Below are 20,343 nucleotides of genomic sequence, written 5' to 3' on the forward strand. Positions count from 1 at the left end.
ATGCTAAAAATTCAGAGCCTGCCTAAGACAAGCCCAAAGAAAGATAAGAACCTGCAAATATTTGACATGTGCTAGTACCAACAAGGGAGAGAATCGACTCTGCTTCAAACAGGGGACTGCAACTTGTAAGTAACGATAAGAAATAAAAGCCATTGATTATCAGCTCCAAGCACCAAACCACTTGTTTGTAGAGTTATTGTCTCAGGGAAATGGAGAAGAATAAAGAGAGAATGTAGACTCATACTAGCTACAGAGCACGTCCAAATAAACAAAGCCGTTCGTCTGCTATTGATGGCAGGGTGTAAATTGACCCAATTTTTGAAGAATTGTTTCAGTGTCTTGAAATAGCTCACTGACCCAGCAACGACACTGCTAGGAATTTTTCTAGGATAAATATTAGATGTGTGCACACAGATTCATATCTATGAGGGTATTAATTAACAATTTTTTTTTAATTGAAAAGAACTAAATATCCAGAAATCAAAGTTAGGGTAAAATCAATGGTACATCCATAGAAGAACATATGAAGACTTTAATCAAAACAACATTTCCACTGTGTGATCGCTGTTTCACCTATCCTACGCCACTCTGGCTTCTGCCTGTTTGTGACCTCAGTAGCAGTTCATGTTAAGTTACCAAGACCGCCAGGTTGCCAGATCATGGGGGATCCTGTTAGGGTACATCTTACTCAACCTTCAGACAGTTGACAACTTTCTCCAGCCTCAGACTTGCTGTTGGCCTGAAGGCACCACATTTTCCTCCTGCCTCTCTAAGCTGTTTCTTCCTAGAGCTGTTTCTTCACTGTCTCCCTTGCAGACTCTGCCTTTGCAATGCGACCTCATGCCTGTGGGCTTCCTCAGCATTCGCTTGTCTTATCTCTGCCCACTCTATCTAGATCGCTCACATTTATGACCATGGCTTTGTGGGAGAAAATCTGTGCTTTCATGGAAAACGATGCATTGTTTACTGAACGAGCTTCCCTGTTATCTGATTCTAATTCTATGGGAGCTATTTGACAACTTTGCCAGTTGTAGATAACTGGCAGTAATGCAGAATAATTTTTGTCTATAGATGTGCAAATGGTTTTACCTGGGGGAGGGAAAAAAAAAAAAAAAAAAAAAGCCAGTTTTGCCTCCATTTGCATATTGAGGCATTTGCATATTGAGGTCAATATTCCTGATTTATAAATATCTCTAATTTTTGGATTTTCACCTATACTGGTTGTAACACCTCACCAATTTCCTGGTAAATGAATTAAATAAAATTATGTTCATTTTTACATCTATATGAGAGTCATGATCTCACCTGTTCTTAAAAGTTATCTTTTAACAGTTTTAAGTGACATCTAGAGTTAAAGAACCCAAATGTATGTCTCCATCCCTGACCATCCCCCAACTTACTGATTTGTATAGACATATATTGGTTCTCACTATTTGCAATTATGTTGTGTAAAGTGCATTGAATTAGCAAATACTGAAGCACTGCTCCTAGGGGAGGTACAAGCTTAGGTTCCTGGGAGCCTCTGCCACAACATTTTTGTCAACCAGTCAATACATAACCTTGTTTATGTGTTTTTGTTTTAAAACACCTCACTGAATATATATTGTTAATTTATTAGCACTGGATTCACAGCCAACAGCACTATTACTCATGCGTGAACGAAGCTCACCTAACCCATGCATTTTCTCCATAAGTCACATCACAGCTTTCTTCCACTTAAGAATGCTAGGCAGCATTTCACCACTACCGTTGGGAGCCATTTTAAACAGCAAAATCACCAATAGAAAGCACAAAAATGGGGGAAACATGGCACTAAATCGACCACGAAAAGGATATTTGTTTACAGTAGGAGACTTGAAACAAAAGAGCAGAGCATCACCTTGTCTGACCTCAGCCAGAACGGGTGCATTAGGCAACTCCAATTTTTCACCATTCTGTGCATGTCTGAGAATGGCTGTGGAATTCCTGAGTGCTGATTTTGGTGTCATAAACACATTTTAGCGAGCAGGTAAATTTGCAAAGACAGAGTCCACAAATAAGGAGTGCAGACTGCATTTCTTTGTCCACATTAAATGTAATGTATATCTCTCCCATCAGGTCTCAGGATCTGTAAGAACCAAGATCATGTCTATTTTATTCAATATGGCACATACTTAATACCAAGTTCCATACCTGGCACATAGAATTATTCAGTACACATCTGTATTTATTGAAGTAAAAAATACATAAGTATATAGGAAAATATTTACCATATACTATTAAAAATTGGTTACAGAACAATATGTACATATCAGATCAAATTTGTCCAAGGAGATGTATATGTCTGCATTAAAATTAAAAAATAAGACCCTAATGGGAACAGTTAGTTAGACCAGAATTTGGAGTTGTTATATCTGAGTGGTGATTTATGGGTGATTTTTACTTTTTTTAAAGTGTTTTTCTGTATGTTTCAAAATGAAAATAATGAAAACATATTTCTTTCACCATCACTACAGCATGTCATTAAAATGTGAATACCAGCCTTATCTTTTTCGCCATGTACTCCAGGCACCAGTCTGTTAATTTTCAAGCAAACATCTTGGTCAGTATCTCCAGCCCGCTCATGTGACAGGGTTCATAGCTCAACCCCACAGCGTCAGCATTCTCCTACGCAATATCTTTCATTCAGCGTCTTTGTAAATATGTAGCCAGAATTAAGTGTCATGCTCTTGGGATATTTTGTGTGGCATATTACAGCCGTCCCGCTGCCCACTCATTCTGAATCCTAAACTCCCCATGGGACAAAAATTCATTACTTTGATAGCCACACCTAATTGAGAATGCGTACTCATCCATTCTTCAATCCTCTGGGTATGCCAGCCCGACACGGAGGTGAAATGCACAAGGCTCTGTACTTGGAGTTTAGAGTCTAGTGCAGCTCAACAGTGGGATGGCCCTTTACTGCCTAAGAGGGGACTTTAAATGTCTAAGCTGCCATTGCTTTGATCAAAGGTTATGGGGGTAGGTGCGGTAGTCAAGTGCATGTGCCGACAATTAAAGGCAATTAAGGATCACACTATTGACTTCTTTCTTCTCAGAGATAGTCCTCTGGGCTCAATTTTATTGTGTTTAGTTCACATACCATCCCATATAAAATAGTCTGGGCCAACTTTAAATGGACTTGCTGCTTAACCTTCAAATTAAAAAAAAAAAAAAAACATTCGATTAATCAGAACTCCTGACTTCTTTGTCCCATCACTCCTAACTTTCCTCAAAGGCATCTGGTTAATCCAAGTTTCACAGCACTTAGAAACCTTCTACAGTGGCCAGAGAGTGGGAACTGGAAGAGCTTAGAGTCAGGAGATGTTATTTTACAGCTATCTCAGATTTGAGATTTAAGGAAGGTCACTTAAGTCCTGGGAGCTTCATCGTCCCCTGGTATAAAATGAGGGTGATTAATCAAGTTAGCCTCAGAGTCATGGTGAGGATCAATAGAGATAATGTTTATAAAGGGCTTTGAAATATAGTGCTGTAAAGGATTTGCAAACGTTAGGTGGTGTTGGCCCCTTGGATTGGGCTGGAGCTTTCCTCCGAAAATGAGTTTCTCTAACTGTTGTCTGGCGTCTGCCTTGTTATTATGTCAGGTCAGGGCAGTTACGACTAAGACCCTTGCTTTGACAGGCTTTCTTTTGTGAAGCTTCTTTGGGTCCAGCTACCAGTTTCCTTCTCTTTTCTCTCTCTAAAGACTTCCCATCCTTCCTCCCAATCCCTCATTGTGTAGGGCATGTTAAGCTTGTTCCACCAATGGTGCTGGGATAATAGCTTAAAAAGCTATAAACCAAGTTAAAACCTCACCATTTACCACATACCAAAATAAACACCGTACTGATTAATGAGTTAAATATAAAACACAAACTATTTTAAAAAATGAGGTAACAGTTGTTATCACTGGCCAATGCTGTGCTGGGTCATTTAAATGTTTGTCAGTGTGTTTTCATGATTTTCCAAATTTTCTGCAGTGCACACATATATCTTCATAACATTTATGCATTCAACACTTATTTATCGAGTGCCTACTATGTGCCAGTCAGGATGCCAGGCATTAGTGACCAGAACAGATGACAGCACTAGCCCTAGGGAGTACATAGTGCAATGGAAGAGGCATGCAATAAAAAAAAATAGGTACACAAATAATTAGATGATTATAAATTAGGTTAAATTCTGTGAACAGTGTTATAAGTGGTTAAAACAGGAGTGGGAAGTAAACTAATTTAGATCAGGTCCCTCTGTGAAGTGACTCTTAAAGGGACATGTAAAGGATGATGATAAGTTATTCCATCACTAACTTACTGGTGGGAAGGGTGTGAGTGGGGTTTCCTCTTCCTAGGGAGAGGAACAGCTTGAGCAAAGGCCCTGAGGCAGAAAAGAGTTTGGCTATGATGTTTTTGAGAAACAGAAATAAGACAAGAATGGCTGGCATATGTGAGCAGGGCGGAGAAGAATGAAAAAGCAAAGGTTAAAGATAGACGTGAATTAAAGCAGACTTGAAATATCACTTTGTGCTGATGAAACTGGCAAAATTTAAAAAATTGATAGCACACAATCCTGTCAAGGTTACACTGAAAGTACTCGTATCATTATAAAATAGCATAATTATTTCATTGGAAGCAATCTGTGAAATGTTGCAAATGCCATAAGGATGTCTCTACCTTTTAATATCTCATCCCCTGAAATTTAGTCTAAGAAAATAGTTCAAGCGGAAGGCTACAGGCAGGAAGATGGCAACATTTTGGAAACACCCAAATATCCAACAATATAGGAATCATTTAGTAAATTATCGTATTTTTGTAATTAGACTCTGTGGGACACTGTGGGGCCATTAAAACAATGTTGAAAACTCCTTAAGAACCTGTAAAATATTTACTTTACGGTGTTGAGTGACAGGTGGGAACTAGAAGTGGCACATGAGGCATAATTACGTAATAAGAATGAGGTCAATGATTGAAATGGAATCCGCACTAGCAAAAAAATTAATTGGTACACAGAGTATGCTTTCTATTTTAAAAATGTTCTTTAGTGTCAATATTACTTTAGTTTTCTCAAGTATAAAGATGAAGACGACAAGGAAAGAATAACAGCACAGCCACCATAGCAGCTGTAGCAGCTGCATCTGAGGAAAGAGTTGGTTGGAAGAGTAACAAGCTTCTAATGAATCAAGATACCCTCAGCTAGGAAGTAGATCTAGCAAGGCATTCTCTGTTGTATCCCCATAGATCCCTCCACTCCAGTTCCTACCAGTGTCCCTCAAGAATCTCAGAATGACCGTGAGTCCAGCCAACAGTGGGTGTGACACAGAAACCGTGACTGACACACTGGCCACCCTCATGTCTGGTGTGCATAGTCAATTCCTTTCTACCTCAGGCCAGGCTTGTGTTCAGTGCTCTGTGCAGCCCTCCCCTTCTTCCCAGTATAGCGGCGCCACTGAGTTCCCAAATGGCCAGGGATGGGCAAGATCCCTGGGATTCCTCTGGCTCTAACATCCTTTTGGCAGAGGCTGCATGCCAAGCTCTAGAAATTACGACCCCTCCCGGGTCCCTTTGGGAACACAACAAGTGGCTCCCCATTGCCCCTTGGACCCACTGCAGTGAAGACCCTGGAGATAACTGGTGAAGAGGATCTGGGTAGAGAGAGAGAGAAAGTGAGTCTCTCTAGGGTTTTAACTTGCCAAAAGCTCTCATTAACTAACCACCTACAATGTTCTAGGCATTACTCTGGGGATTTAAGAGTTCTATCGCCAGGTGGGTTAAGAGCAGGGACCAGAGTCAGACTCCATGGGGTCTAACCTCAGCCACTCCCTAAGCTCTGTGACTTGGAAGCCTCGGTAGTGATGGTGATGATGGAATACCTTCCTCGTGGGATTGCAAGCAGAGTCCATGCATTATTAGCCATCATTAGTAATAACCCTTATTTCTACCCAATGAGGTAAGCAGTATCATTCTCATTTGACAGATGAGGAAACTCGATCAGAGAGGTTCTTCAAATTGCCCGAAGCTATCCAGCATCCTAATGACAGAATGTGGATTCAAACTCAGGCTAACGACAAATCCCTCATTTCACTGTGCCTTGCTCCATCTGAACACAGCCTGATGCTTGGTTTGCAGCCCAGGGCTCAACAAATGTGCAACCATCCCTGTACTTTCCAAGAATGTCAATGACTCACTCAACGTAATGAAAAAATAACTTCCCACATTTATACAGAGTGCTTTGCAATGTATAACCATCTTTCGCATTCACATTTGATTCTAAGGGAAAAAACCTGATTTTAAGTTGTATAAATGTTATACAGCCCAGCGAAACAAAGAAGAGAAAACATTTACAGTGACCCATAATCTCATTTTATATATATATATACACACACACACATACGTATATATATATACACACACACAAACACACACACACACATATACACATAGATATGAATCGATGCCATATATGGTTTTTGTGTACCTACGTATACACCAAGTGTACATAAATTAAGATACATTTTTTAAGGAAGGGCTGTTCTCATTAAAATAAAGGCTTTGATTTCAGCATTAGCCACCTTTCCCACACACCCCGTTTAATTTTCACCTCAATGCAGAAGATGTACAAAAAGGGTCCTGAACTTGACATTGGAAATTGATATAGAGAAAGATGGACCACTTGGCAATGAGAAGACTGTGCAGCACTTGTCAGTGATCTGGGAGAGCTGGGGGAGGAAAAGGTAAAAAAAATCCATGACCATGAAAGTACTTTTAAGTCTGTAGAAGAATTTCAAATCATTTGCTGGGAAGCATGGCAATGCAATTTCTTGCCACCAACCCATCGAACTACAGGAAGAGTTTGACTGCTACAGGAAGCCACTTGTGTTCGTGCAGCTTTGGGAGGGTGGCGGGGAGGGGTCCGTTCCACATTTGGTCCAGTGAGAACAGCACGGAGAAACAGAGTGACATCCGCATTCAGGGTAGGCAGTGCATGGGGGCCACGGTGCTCTCCTGGGAATCTTCAAATGTCTTGGAGCAGGATTCGGAATGGGGGATTCTGATCAATACTTTATCACTCTAACAGATAAGTTGGTCCCTGCCTATACATGGGCTGTGTATTTATATTTCCAAAAATTGGGACATAATTACACACGCGGTTTTGTAAGATGACTTTTTTTAACTTATTATAGCATGAACATTGACCCATGCTGTTAGATATTCTATGAAAACACAGTTTGCAATACCAGCATAGATTTCCACTGTGTGCACGCACGAAATTTACTTAACTAGTCTCCTATTGTTGGTGCATTTAAGTGATTTCCAAGGGTTTGCCCTTATAAATAATGCAGTGATGACCTCTCTCTATACAACTCTTTTTGAGCAGCTCTGATTATTTCGTTAGGAAAAAAATGAGCAAACTGGCCTCTAAATATGCTTTGCCGTTTAACTCACTTGCAGAAATGCCTGTAAGAGCCTGCTTTATCGCGCTTAGCCAATGCTGGTTATTACCAATTAAAAAGAGATATATGTTGGTAATCTTATAGGTTAAAATGAGTTTATTTAATTATCTGTGACTTTAAAATATTTTTTCACCATTCACATTTTGTTTGGCAATTATCCCCTTATGCCATTTATCAATTTTTTTCCATCAGGGTGATGACATTTTTATTGACTTGTTAGAGCTTTTTATATGTAAGAGTATATCTTTTCCTCTGAATTTTGTCATATGTTTTCCATACCCAGTTTACCCATTTGCTTTGTGAATTTTGCTGATATACTATAGATTTTTTTTCCTCCTTCTTCTGTCCTTTTTAAGCAGTAAAATTTGTAAACTCTGACTTAATAGTGTATTTGTTTGCTTTTAATTAACTGCGAGTCCCACCTAATACAAGAATAATATTTCACTTATTTTCTTCTGGTTCTTGCTTTTTTCAGCTTTTAAGTTCTTAATCGATCCAGGCTTTACTTAGCATAATACGATATACGTGCAATGCATTCTATTTTTTCCAAGTTTTTAAACAATAACAAATAAACTATTTGTTAAGCAATCCTCCGTTCATACCAATTTCAAAAGCCAGTTTCACTATATACCGGATTATTTTCTAGGCTTTAATTATTGTAGCTATAATAAATGTTGAAATGCCTCCACCATCATCACCACTACCGCTTTTTCAAAGTGGTCTTCACTACCTCCTTCTGTACGTTCTTTTAGATCAATTTTAAAATCGCTTTGTCAACTTCTAAAAAAGAATCCCATTAGGATTTTGATTGCAATTGTATTAAGCCTATAAATTAATTTGGGTAGAATTGATATCTTTGCAATATTAAATTTGCTAAACCAACAACATGATATATTTCTCCATTTATTCAGGTCTCGTTTTATCATCCTCAATAAAGTTTTGTAGGTGTGTGTGTGTTTTCATTTAGATTCTGCTCATATCTTAGTTTGCTCCCATTTATATTTTAATTGCATTTAAGATTAGGATACATTTTATTATATTTTTAAAACGGTATTACTGGCACATGGCTATTGATTTTTGTTTATTTTCTCTGAGTCGGACCATAATACTGAAATCTCTTAGTAGTTCTAATAAGCCTTTTTTTTTTTTTTGGTTTAGTTTACTCTTAAGACTTTGAAGCTATAAGAACATTTTCTGCTAGAAATAAGAAAGTGCCTTTCTATTCCTAGCTTACTATGAATTCTGATCAGTAATGAAGGCTGAATTTTTTTAAATTACTTTTTAGCCTCTCTAGAGAGTACCAGATGGTTTTAATCTTTTGATCAGTGCATTTCTGGAATAAACCTAACTTGGTCATGGTGCTTTATGTTTCCACAATGACGCTGGATTCTGGGGGTCACATTCGAAAGAGCTTGAGCTTTGTAGCTATAAAATTAAAGGTTCAATTACCAGCTGGGCTACTTGGGCAGATACATGGCCTTGGGTAAGTCACTTACCTGCCAGAAAGTCAGTAGAGAAAATTATATCCACTCCACTAGGTTGCTGCAGGAATTACACGTAAAATACTCAACACTATGGGCCTTGCATATTGTAGGTACTCAAATTGGGTAGCCACTAGTCCCATTACTATAATCATCCATTTTGTGTGTGTGTGTTGTGACCTCAAGATTTTGAAAGTTATAGGAATGACTGATCTCTAATTTTATTATATTTTGGGGATATTTTTAAAAATCCGGCCAGCTTGATAAACAAGCACAGCTTTTATTATTACCATCACTCTGTGGCTCACTTTTTCTTCAAATCTCAACCTTCAAAATTAGGAGAAATTGGGGGAGTATTTAGCAGCGTATGTTTTCTGAATTATTGTCTTTTACCTTCCAGATGGTCCTAGTTCTCTAGGGAGCATGGGGGGGGGGGCAGAAAAATCTAAGAGTAACAAGATATTTAATAGGGCTTTTCTTGTTGCTTTGAAATTTTACCTAAGGCTACAAAATCAAGAAGAGTAAGCAGTAAGTACTGTCACATTCTACAAAGGACAACTAAGGCACTTCCAGATGTCCCTTCCAGGAATTGCTAAGAGGTGCCAGTTGGACACTGACTCTTCATTCCAACACCACACTCAGCCTATACAAAAAGGAGACTGTGTGGGTTGAGACTCCGAGGTTGTGAATTGTAGGTATAAAGGGAGAAGGCTTTGTCTTATCTCCTCCCCTTCCATAAGCCAAGTGAGGGGTGCTCCAAGAACCACTTATAGACATTATGGGTACAGTGGAAGGGTGGGAAGAGGGTCTGCAAGAAGAGATAATATCTCATGCACCAGCACATGCTTGCTCATCTGCAGATACCTCTTGGCTCAGGTAGCAGCTCCAGAATGACGTGGGTTGAGAGCAGGCTTTCCCCCTTCTACATCCCTCATCTCTCCTCCATGGCCCTACCTCTCAGTGGAAGAAAGAAGCACAGAGGCAGCACAGAAATCTGGGCAGAGGGGAAGTGCAATAATACCTATATAGACCACAAACACATCTTTTTGAGGAAGTGGCAGTCATAGTCTGTCTTCAGTGACTGCCTTCAATCTGGGCTCATTTGCACAGTTCTGACAATGATGTCCCTTTGAGCATGGTGTGACTTGCATGGAACACCCAGCCCCTCTTTCCTGAGTTTCTCTGTTGGTCTTTAGATTTTGCTTTGATTCTGGGTGGGATACCGATTTGACTTCTATTGGCGAATCTTGCTGTGTTTCCCTAAGATTTATAGACCATCTCACCAGGATTATGGCAGGGCAGAGGTTGGAGTTAGATGGCTGTGCTCATAGCATCATCCTGCCCAGAAGGAAGTTTCATTTACTTTAATTCAGAGCCACATTATGCTGCCCCCATTGTACAGAGTGAAGCCGGGGCTTATAGAATTGGGGGGAAAAAAGCCTCAAGAGACTTAATTACGTGGCTTAGTTCATTTTCTAGAATCTCAGCTCCTCTTTCACTCTTTCTGTGCCTTCTCTCTGCCCTAGAACTGAAAACTCAGTGCCCACCTGAGGGTGCTCATTGCAGAGGGTCAGAACTCACTTCCGCCCCCTGTCTGCAAGCCTGATCCTCACTAGCCGTGGCCGTGCAGAAGAGAGAAGGGTCTGGAGAACGTACTTCTCTCTTATTTGAGACTAGAGACAGAATCAGAAAAAGGACAATTCCCATCTACCCTCACTGTCAGGCATCACTGCGGACACCTCTGAGTCACGCGGCCACACGTGAAGGACTCCAGGACACCTGCCCAGCCACCCATTTCCCACCCATTTACCACAGGGTCCCTCATGCCACAGCAAGGAAAATCAGTTTAGGTTCTGATCTCCTCTCTGCAGGCCTGAGATTTATTTCTAAGTAATGTTCTTTAAGGGGTATCTATGTTCTGGGTACTCTGCCAGGCATTATACTTCTCTCACTGAAGATCCGCAACAAAACAGTTGTGTTGTAACCTCCATAAATGGGAGAAAAGAAACTGAGGCACAGACGGATGCACTGTCATCCAGCTTGCAAGTGCCAGCTTGAAATAAAAAGCAGATTCTTTTTGGCTCGAAAGCCTCTATCCTTTTCACCAAGTTCTAATGACTACTCTCACTTCATTGAGTCCGGAGATTTGAATCTCTCTCTCTTTTTTTTTTTATCCCCTTGGAGAAAAGAGAGAAGTAGACACATATCACTTCCAGTAGAAATCCATAAATATGTAAATAACATATAATGTGCAATCAACCCTCACGTGGAGGAAATAGGAAGAGAGCCCTCCAAAATCAGCAGTATCTGTTGTGCCTCTGGCTGTGTAGTCACTTATCACTTGAAGGGTCTGAACTCTGCAAGATCACAATGAAGGGGGTTCCCAGGCAAAGGGCTTATGATTCCCAGGAGGAAGATGATCACTCGGCTTGCTGGACTGTTCATTGCTGATTCCGTAACTATGAGGTGAAGATTGCTGCCCACAGTCTGGCTCAAGCAGGGCTTTGGGGGATGAAGGGAAGTGATTTCTGGAGATTAAGAGACACAACTTTAGATTGATCTCTTTTGGAGATATGAAGAAATATGTCCCCTGAGAGTAAAATCAGGATCCATAAGTGGGTAATTATACGGAGACAGATGGGGTTACAGTGGGGGAGAGTTTCTTTTGTCTGAAGCCGGGTGATAGTTTTAAGACATCAACAAGTAGGTGCCCGGGTCATTCAAAGTGGCACCTGCAGAAGTGATGCAGAGACACGCTGGACCAGTGTGGTGTTTGCATCTCTTATCTCACCTGCCTTCCCCAGTTACTAACCTTGGCCCTCATTCTCAATGCCATTGCCTTTGATCCGCATTGTACGTGTATATTCCAGATAGTGGATGCTAGCAGCCTGCCTGCTGCCCAACTCTTTTGAGCCAAATGAATACTCTCTGCTCCTACATAAGACCCCATCTAGAGTTTTATGATAACCAGACTAACAATGGGTAGAGAATAACAGTAATCACTCAGGATCCTCGGCAGTGAAATGGTCCGCCATGGGAGATGGTGACCTTTCCATTAGAGATAGCATTCAAGGTGAGGCCGAGTGGGCACCAGACAACCCTCCTAGGCCCAACTCATATCACTGGATGTCTGCCACTGGGATGTGCTAGAGGGAACCATCCACTGCTCTAAGCAAGAAAACCTCTCAGAAACCACACTACAATATGATCAGCATGTTCCAAAATGAGATTTCCCATTGGATGATGAAGAACAGAAGAACATGGCCCGCCTTCCCATATGCCAGTCAGTCCCGAGAAATGGACAGGGAAGACTTCTCATTTTGATAGGATGATTCATAATCATAACATGCAGAACAACAGCAGCAACAAATAATGACTTGTTTCATTATAAGCACCTGAAGAGCTTTTTTGAGCTTTTCAAAGCGCTTTGATGTACATTATCGCATTTGCTCCCCAGGTCTCTATCTCAGGAAGGATGGTAAATGATTAAACGGAGCAAAAGGAACAAAAGGATGAGTGAAAAAAGTAAATGAATGGGGCATCTCAAGAGAATAGCATGAAGAAAGAGAATTAAATTGCTTACATCGGTACTAAGAAGTCCCTTTGATTCTAAAATCCAGGTGCAATCAGAGAGTTCTCATGGAAGAGAAAGAGGTAATTGACTGGTCTCTCTTGAGCTCCAGATTTACATATGCCATCACCTGCCATGTGTCTTCGCCTCACACACAGCATATCCAAAACTAAACTCACTTCCTTGCCCCTAAACCATCATTTGTATTTTCCAGCTCAGAAAATGGCTCCGTCATTCATCCCTCAGTCATCTCAACCAGAACAAAGCTTGGGAATGTCATCTTTGGCTCTCTTCTCTCATCCCCACATTCCAGGGTTCCTAGCTGACAGTCTGTCCAGATTCTGGCCAAACTGGCTAAGTCTTATTCTGAACCTCAGACTGTTGGGGCTGGGATGCTTTATGTAGCCAAACTCTTATTGACAATCTCTACCCTGCTTCCAAAGCCATGGTGGTGAATGACCTGTCAGACTTGGCAGAACATAACACAGCTCCACCCGCTCTTGCTGAATTAGCCCTCTGGCATCTTCCCGAGCTATACCTGAGCTTGTGGCACCCTGCTATGAGCCTCCGCCTACTTCTAGCATGTCCTTACTAGGCCAGCCTCTGCCACCAGTGCCTAGCACAGTGTTTGACACAGGGAAGGGATTCAGTTGATGTTCAATGAAAAGGACTATCACCGTAGTGCATGGCAGCCATTCACTCTCAGCTGGTCTCCATAGTTACCAGCCTCCCTATCACCTAATCCCACCCTCAAGCGGACATGTGCAGAGGAAGTCACATTACCATGTACTAGGGAGTTCCTTAGGCCAAGAGACTAAGCTCTAAGCACTTAACTGATTTATGGCATTGGTCTGATGATTTTGAACCTTAGGTTTCTTCCCATTTACCTCTCAGAGCCGCTTCAAGGATCAAGCAATATAATGGACATGCCACCAAAGTGGCATGTTGGTGTGTCACAGTAATATCAGTGGTTCTTAAATGTGGCTATGCACCAGCATCACTCAGAGGCCTCCTTATATCAAAGATTTCTGGGCCCTGCTCCCAGAATTTCTGAATCATTAAGTCGGGGGGACACCTGAGAATCTGCATTTCTAATAAGTGTTCGAGGGATGCTGACACTGCTGTTGTCAGAGATCCCACTTTGGGAACCACTATTTTAGACCATTCTAAGAACGTTATTCTTTCCATACCAAACCTTGTTTTTCTCCATGAAGTATGCTTGCTATTTCAATACTCGACTTTATGTTTTATCCTTTTTGCTGTTTTGTTGGAATCTTAACCCAGCCTGTAAATACCTCTGGGCAGGAATTATACTTTCCACACTCCAAATTTTCTTATTTTCTGTTTTATAAAATAACGAGTACATTTTCAGCGCAAATAATAATAGAATAGGGAAAGGAGAGGGGACTCAGACTACCAATCCCCCAAAACAGCATCCACAAATGAATAGCAACCTTGAATTCTCTGAGAAATTAATTATGAGGGGAAAAAAACTCTACCATCAGTGGCAATGTGAGAAAGAAGATTATCTTCTTGATGACACATTTTGTAAAATGTGAGTTATTGAAGATTCTAGTCATAACTTATTTAAACACCAACATTTTTAAAATATAAAGCCACAAGCATCATTTCAACGCATAATTTTTATAGTGATACTCAGACAATTGTGTTTTCAATATGTAAAATCCATTACATGGTCGTGGCAACAATTTTCAATAGATTGTAAATTTTTATTGAGATGATCATCTTGCGATTGAATTTCACAATGTATTATATGATCATCAGCAATAAGTCCATGGGGGCTGCTACAGTACTTTGAAAATCATTTATAAAGATCAAAAACCCTGGAAACCCTCAGATTTACCCTGTGGAAAGAGAAAAGTCTTATCATCAGGATCAAATCAATTATTTTTATGGATGGATATTGAATTGCAAAGCTGAGATAAGGTATTACCTGATTTAATAACATACCCTTATGTCCTTTTAAAGTAGTAAGTTTCACAGTCAGGTTTCAACGAGGAATTTTACTAAAGGCCCGTTTTTGAAAATAATCAAGAGAATGGCAACTCCATTCATCATAGTGGTTCGATAACTTTCAAAGGAATATTCCCAAGCAACAGAAATACTAACTTTGGGTTATATACTACCAAGATACACTACGGAGATACTTTAGAATGGTTACAGTCAATCCCGCTATAACGCTTGTCTTGACGACATGAATGTGTTCCATCATGACTGACATATCAGGGAATGATTTGAGCATAACACAAATTTCACATTTGCCGGGTGTGATTTTTGTACACAGAAACACGAATGAAGGAGAAAACTGCACCCAGCTGAATCGAGCACACCCTCCTCGAATATCTACCTGCTCCCTCAGTTCACCAGGCATGTTATGAGCTATGTCCATCCACACCTTGTGTCATAACTTTCCACCACCCTCACACGGCCCTCCTTTGCCACTTCACCGTAGCTTAGCAACCTTTCCGACGCCCATCTCCACAAGCAAATCGCAGGGCTTTTCAAGGTAACACACTATATGTACTGCGGTATTTATTCATATCCTGGCCATTAACGTGTGTAAAATCGTGCCACCATTTTTACTAGGTTCTTCTCGTGTTTTTAGGTGTCACTGATGAAGTATGAGTATTATACTCCATAAGCCCAGTGTTTTGTTTTTTTTGCATAACTTTGCATAGTGCAGTGACATTTAGGGACATATATGTCACATTATAACCGAACTGACTGTATTTTACTTTGCTTTTTGTTTCATGGTAGTCGCTGTGCTATGGGTCCTCTCCCCACCCAGAAGCCGTCAGTGACTCCTTTTCCCTTGGAAGCCAGTGTCCCATGCTGCTGCTCTCCTGAGCCCCCACTGAAACACTTCCAGCTCAAGGCAGCATGCAGACGGTGCATACCTCTCTGTTTATTCACCATGGCGTGACCAATGACCACGGGCGTCTGGGTCAGGTGCAAATTCGGACTGCGCCACTGACCAGTTCTACGACTTTTGGACAAAAAGTTTAAAGATATCGAGTCTCCATTCATGGGTATATGAGATAAAAATACTTACATCGAACAGTTACTCAGAGGGGAAAAATAAGATAATATAAATAATGTGATTTGCAAAAAGAAAACGAACACCAGGTTCTTTACATTTCTTGAGTTGCATTCAGAGCTGGAACATCTCAGGGATACAGTTAGAGACACAAACTCAGCCAATATCCCTGTTAGAAACACCACAGAATCCTGGAGATCTCAGGAACATGGTTGGATCCAAATAGCCCTCCCAGACACAGTCCCAGCCAGCAAACTCATAAGCAGTATCTGGAAACCTCAGAGAAACAGTCAGAGCTAGGAGCCCATGGAGAACACTGAGCCAGGAGCTTGCAGGGATACAGAATCCCGAGGACACTTGGAGGGACAGGCCCAACCCAGACTCATAGGTAGGAGCCAGGAGCTCCCAAGAGATACAGAGCTGGGAGGCTCTTTACGACTCAGCAGTTCCAGAATCCACTGAGAGATACTTTCAGAGCCAGGAGCCCCACTAAGGCAGAATCAGAACCAAGAACCCTCAGGGAATACGTCAAAACAACTCATTAGGGTTACAGGCCCAGCGTAGGGACATAGCTAGAATTAGAAACACCTTAGGTATACAACAGGAGACAGAAGCACTCAGAGAGGAAGTTCAGTTGAGACCTCTAGGAGACACAGTCAGAGCCAGGAGACCTCAGAGAAACAGGGTCAGGAGCCATCAGAGACACAAAGCCAATAGCAGTCAGAGACACTATCAACATTGGGAAGCCTCAGACAAACAAATGGCATGGGAGCCCTTGGAGAGAGAAAACCCGGATCCCGCTGGAAACACTGTCAGAACTGGGAACCTCTGCCCAACACAGAACTTCGAGCAGTTCTTAGAACCACAGTTAGAGCCACAAGGTCTGCAGAGATGCCACCAGAGGCAGGAAGTCCTCTAAGGCGAGATCAAAACCCTGACCATTTCTCTCCACAACAGGACATACACTCACATCAAAGGAGTTTAGGAATGATTGTCACAGAAAGCCAAGGGGAGGATCACTCACAGCAACCACCCAGCATCTCGAAATGGAAGGAGGTTCTTACCTGCACACTTGGTCCTAGTGGTGAGCGGAGGCCCTGGTGGTCCTGTGCCTCCCTCTCCCGGTCTCGTGAGTAGAACCCGTATCTCATATTCCACATCGGGGTCCAGATGCCACAGTTTATAGTTAGGAGAGTCGACTATGTGGGTCTCGGCCCAGGTGCCTGTGGTCGTGCGATACTCCACCTCCTTCAGGATGATGGGACCATCCCCGATGATGGAGTTGGCATTTGGCTTGATCCACAGGTACGTGGCCCCAACGGCCAGCAGCTCTGGGGGGGCAATGGGTGTGGGGGGCTCTGAAAGATAAACAATCAGAAAAGAATGTAGACCCAAGTGGTTTACAGAGAAGAATCTAAGCATGCGAGACAAAGGGACAGAATTCTAGACGGAGCCATAAAAAATAGCCCAAATCCCCTTTTTAACCCGATTCATGGCCTACTGTAATTTTCATGGTTTTGTATGTAAGTACCCGAATCAGTATCTCTTCAGGAACCATATCTCTTTCATCTAAACAAAGGAAAGAAGGCAATTGTGCATAAATCGTTTTTCCGAACCACAGCAAAGCTGTCTGGGTTAAAATTCCACTTTCTATCCTCAGATGAGAACCTACCTTTACTGAAGTGACTCGTTTCAAAACCCAGGGGAGCCTAAGGTTTACAAACATTTCTTTTACGGGAGCACATAGATTGTTGGTGGAAGTTCTCCTAAGTAGCAAAAGGATGATGGCACAGCAAGAAGTCAGCTTCTTCCCCCATCCTAGTAGTTTCCTCCAGCAGGGAGAGCATCACTGGCCACAGTGTCCCCAGTGGGAATCAAGGGTCAAGGCGAAAGCCACGCCGAGTTATATTTTATTCGTTACGTGTTGCCAGCCCCTCTCCCATTAAGTTCTATATCTTCGGCTAAATGGACTAGGATTTCAACAAGCATTTATGGTGGCCTCTCTCTCTGGCAAGCCTTAGTTCACTGGCAAAGCTGTAAAAAGCATTTATTTTGTACTTATTTGCCAAGAAATCTTACGTGATTTCTTTGTATAATTCTTGGGACATTGTCACCTTTATTTTGATGGCTTAAAAAAAACTGAGAACCCAATTGACCAGGTCACTGAACCAAGATCACGGAGCAGGTAAGGCAGGACGTAACCCACAACGGCATGCCTTCCCGGACCAGCTTTCCCCTTGGAAGGCTGTTTGCCTCTTGATGCCCATTTTCTAAAAATCAAAGTGGGTGTATTTGTGATTTGTATTTGTTGCAAAAAAAAAAAAAAATAGCAGTGGACTGACAATAGAGAAAATGAAAAGAGAACACATGTCACCTTCCCTATCACCCAATATAACAGTCCTTTTTATTTCTCTATGTTCCATTCTAATTTCTGTCCATATACTTAAACCTTTTTCATGGGGTTCCAGTAATACATGGGCATAATATAGATCTGTTTTTCCCTCATTTATTACATCCTAAGGGTTTTGTTTATATAGTGCATGGATTTTACCATCGTCTTTATTTTTATTTTTATTTTTATATTAAAAAAAATTTTTTTTTTATTATGGTGGCATTGGTTAATGAAATCCAGTAAGTTTTAGGTGTACAATTCAACAGTAAGACATATATATATGCATTGCATTGTGTGCTCACCACCCATAGTTAGATTTCTTTCTATTACCATATATTTTACCCCTTTTACCCCATCTAACTCCCCTCTCCCCCTTCCCCACCTACCCTCTGGTAACCACTAGTCAGAGACTCATGGACATGGGCAAAAGACCATCATTGTCTTTAATAGCTACAGAACAATCCATCAGGTGATCACACTGACTATTTTCCAATTGTTGGGCACATGAGTTGGTCCAAGTTTTCCTATAGTAAATAATGCTTCAGAGAACATCTTTGTGCAAATGACTCCAGCCCTGTTTGTCTCATCTTTTCTTAGGACCAACTGCCAGGAATGGGATTATCTGTCAAGGAGTATGAACAAGTTAATGATTTTTGGAGCAGAACTAGGAAGTGAAGGGTAGGAGAGACATTTGGTGGTGGAGTACAGTGTATGTGTTTAAGAACTTCTAGAGGACCTCTGGGCTATTCAGGTGGGTAAGGCAGCTGTAAGTTTCAGTTTGGTACTCAGGTGAGAGCTACAGGATAGATAAAACTCATTTCTTTCTAATGAATTACCTAGCAACAAAATTCTCCAGAAACAGAATAATTGCTATGAAACAGAGGTGGACAATATTTTCTCAGTGTGACTCGAAGAAAATCTTAAGGGACAGCATCAGATTGCCTCTATTACAGCCTGCCATTTGGTCAGAGAAGGAAATTAAGCCGATTAGTCAAGCTAGAAGCTTTTCTTTACAAAGCCTTTATTCAAGGCCTTGTTATCTCAAAGGTGTTTGCAAATTGATTCTTGGATAATTTGTTCCAGGTAGAGAAGTTAAGTTGGCAGGCAGATAATTTCTGGGCTCATCCTTTGTGCATTTTAAATATATAGACCCTTCGATCACCATTATCAACTCTCCAGAGCTCCCATCAGTCTCCAATGAGGCCCCAAGGGTAATATTTTGTAGCTCTGTGATGACTCTGCCCAATTCCTTAATATAATTATGCACAGACTGACCCTGGACAGAATTAAGAGCAGCTGACTTTAATTCTTTGGAGCTTGAGCAAGTGGCCACATTAAGCTCTCTTCCATCGACTTTCCACCATGGTTTTTGCTCTCCTGTTTCAAGCATTAGCAGTAAATTGCTGACCACCAGAAAGAAAATAAAGTATCAATCTTTCCAAATGTTTAGTCTCTTCTCAGGTATTTCTGATGGTCGGTGCAAGTATAGTCACAAACATTCTCTCGAGTATAGAAGTGTCTCCATTTCAAATGACTTACTAGTTTGCACGTCCATGCGCAGACACGTCAATGCAGTTATCTCTCCCTCTGTCCCTTCGAGACTGTATCATGGATATATCATTGTGTTTCTCCTACCTGGCACCAAGAATCCATCGGATTATTGTTTAGCTTTTTCTTTTTTTTTTAGTAATCCATCAATTATAACTGGCATTCTCTAGCAGTCACGTATACTAGTGGTTCAAAGAGAGAAAAGCTGAGATAAAACCCAGAACCTTTGTTTTTTTGGTAGGGACCAACTTTTTAAAAATGCACAGAAAGGCTGCGTTTTATTTGTGTCAGCTCTCCTATCCAACTGAGATGAACTTTTCAGCCAGACAGTGCAAGAAACTGATGAGGGCATATAATCCGACCACTAGAGTCATCAGAAGGGAAACTGAGGTACACAGAGGGCTCACGACCCGTAAAGCTAGAAGGAGGTGGGGCAGGGGCATTAGAACTCAGGGTTCAGGTAGCATTCACGCCCCGCTCTTTCTCCTCTTGCACTTGAGATATTTCAGTAATGAATTAGATGGATCATTAAAGGAACTTGACACTAGCAGTTTTTAACTTTTGGGAATGCATAAGTCCTTATGAAAATCCAGTAAGAAATTCCAGACTCTCTTCCCCCGACTAATGGACATAAGCATGTTCCCTAGAGTTTTGCACACCGTTTCAGGAATTCATAAACTCTTGTGAAGCCCATGCACGAAGCCCTGAAGAGTCTATGTTGGGAAAAGGAAGATGGACCACATGCCCATAATGGCTTACACTTCTCTGGGACCTCAAAGCCACCTTTTGTTGCAAGAGATGAAGGTTGGGTATATGATCGTGGAAGGG

The 20,343-nt window shown here is 41.3% G+C and overlaps 1 protein-coding gene across 1 annotated transcript in view; it reads right to left on the reverse strand.

Annotated features, from left to right (window-relative positions):
• Positions 1 to 20,343, reverse strand: part of PTPRT (protein tyrosine phosphatase, receptor type T) — a 675,700-nt gene that overhangs the window by 482,940 nt on the left and 172,417 nt on the right. Inside the window, exon 7 of the mRNA XM_015596894.1 lies at positions 16,640 to 16,933. Coding sequence (XP_015452380.1) covers positions 16,640 to 16,933 — 294 coding nt within the window. The remainder of the gene's footprint in view (positions 1 to 16,639; positions 16,934 to 20,343) is intronic.

This window comes from Pteropus alecto, unplaced genomic scaffold (genome assembly GCF_000325575.1).
Source record: "Pteropus alecto unplaced genomic scaffold, ASM32557v1 scaffold45, whole genome shotgun sequence".
NCBI lineage: Eukaryota > Metazoa > Chordata > Mammalia > Chiroptera > Pteropodidae > Pteropus > Pteropus alecto.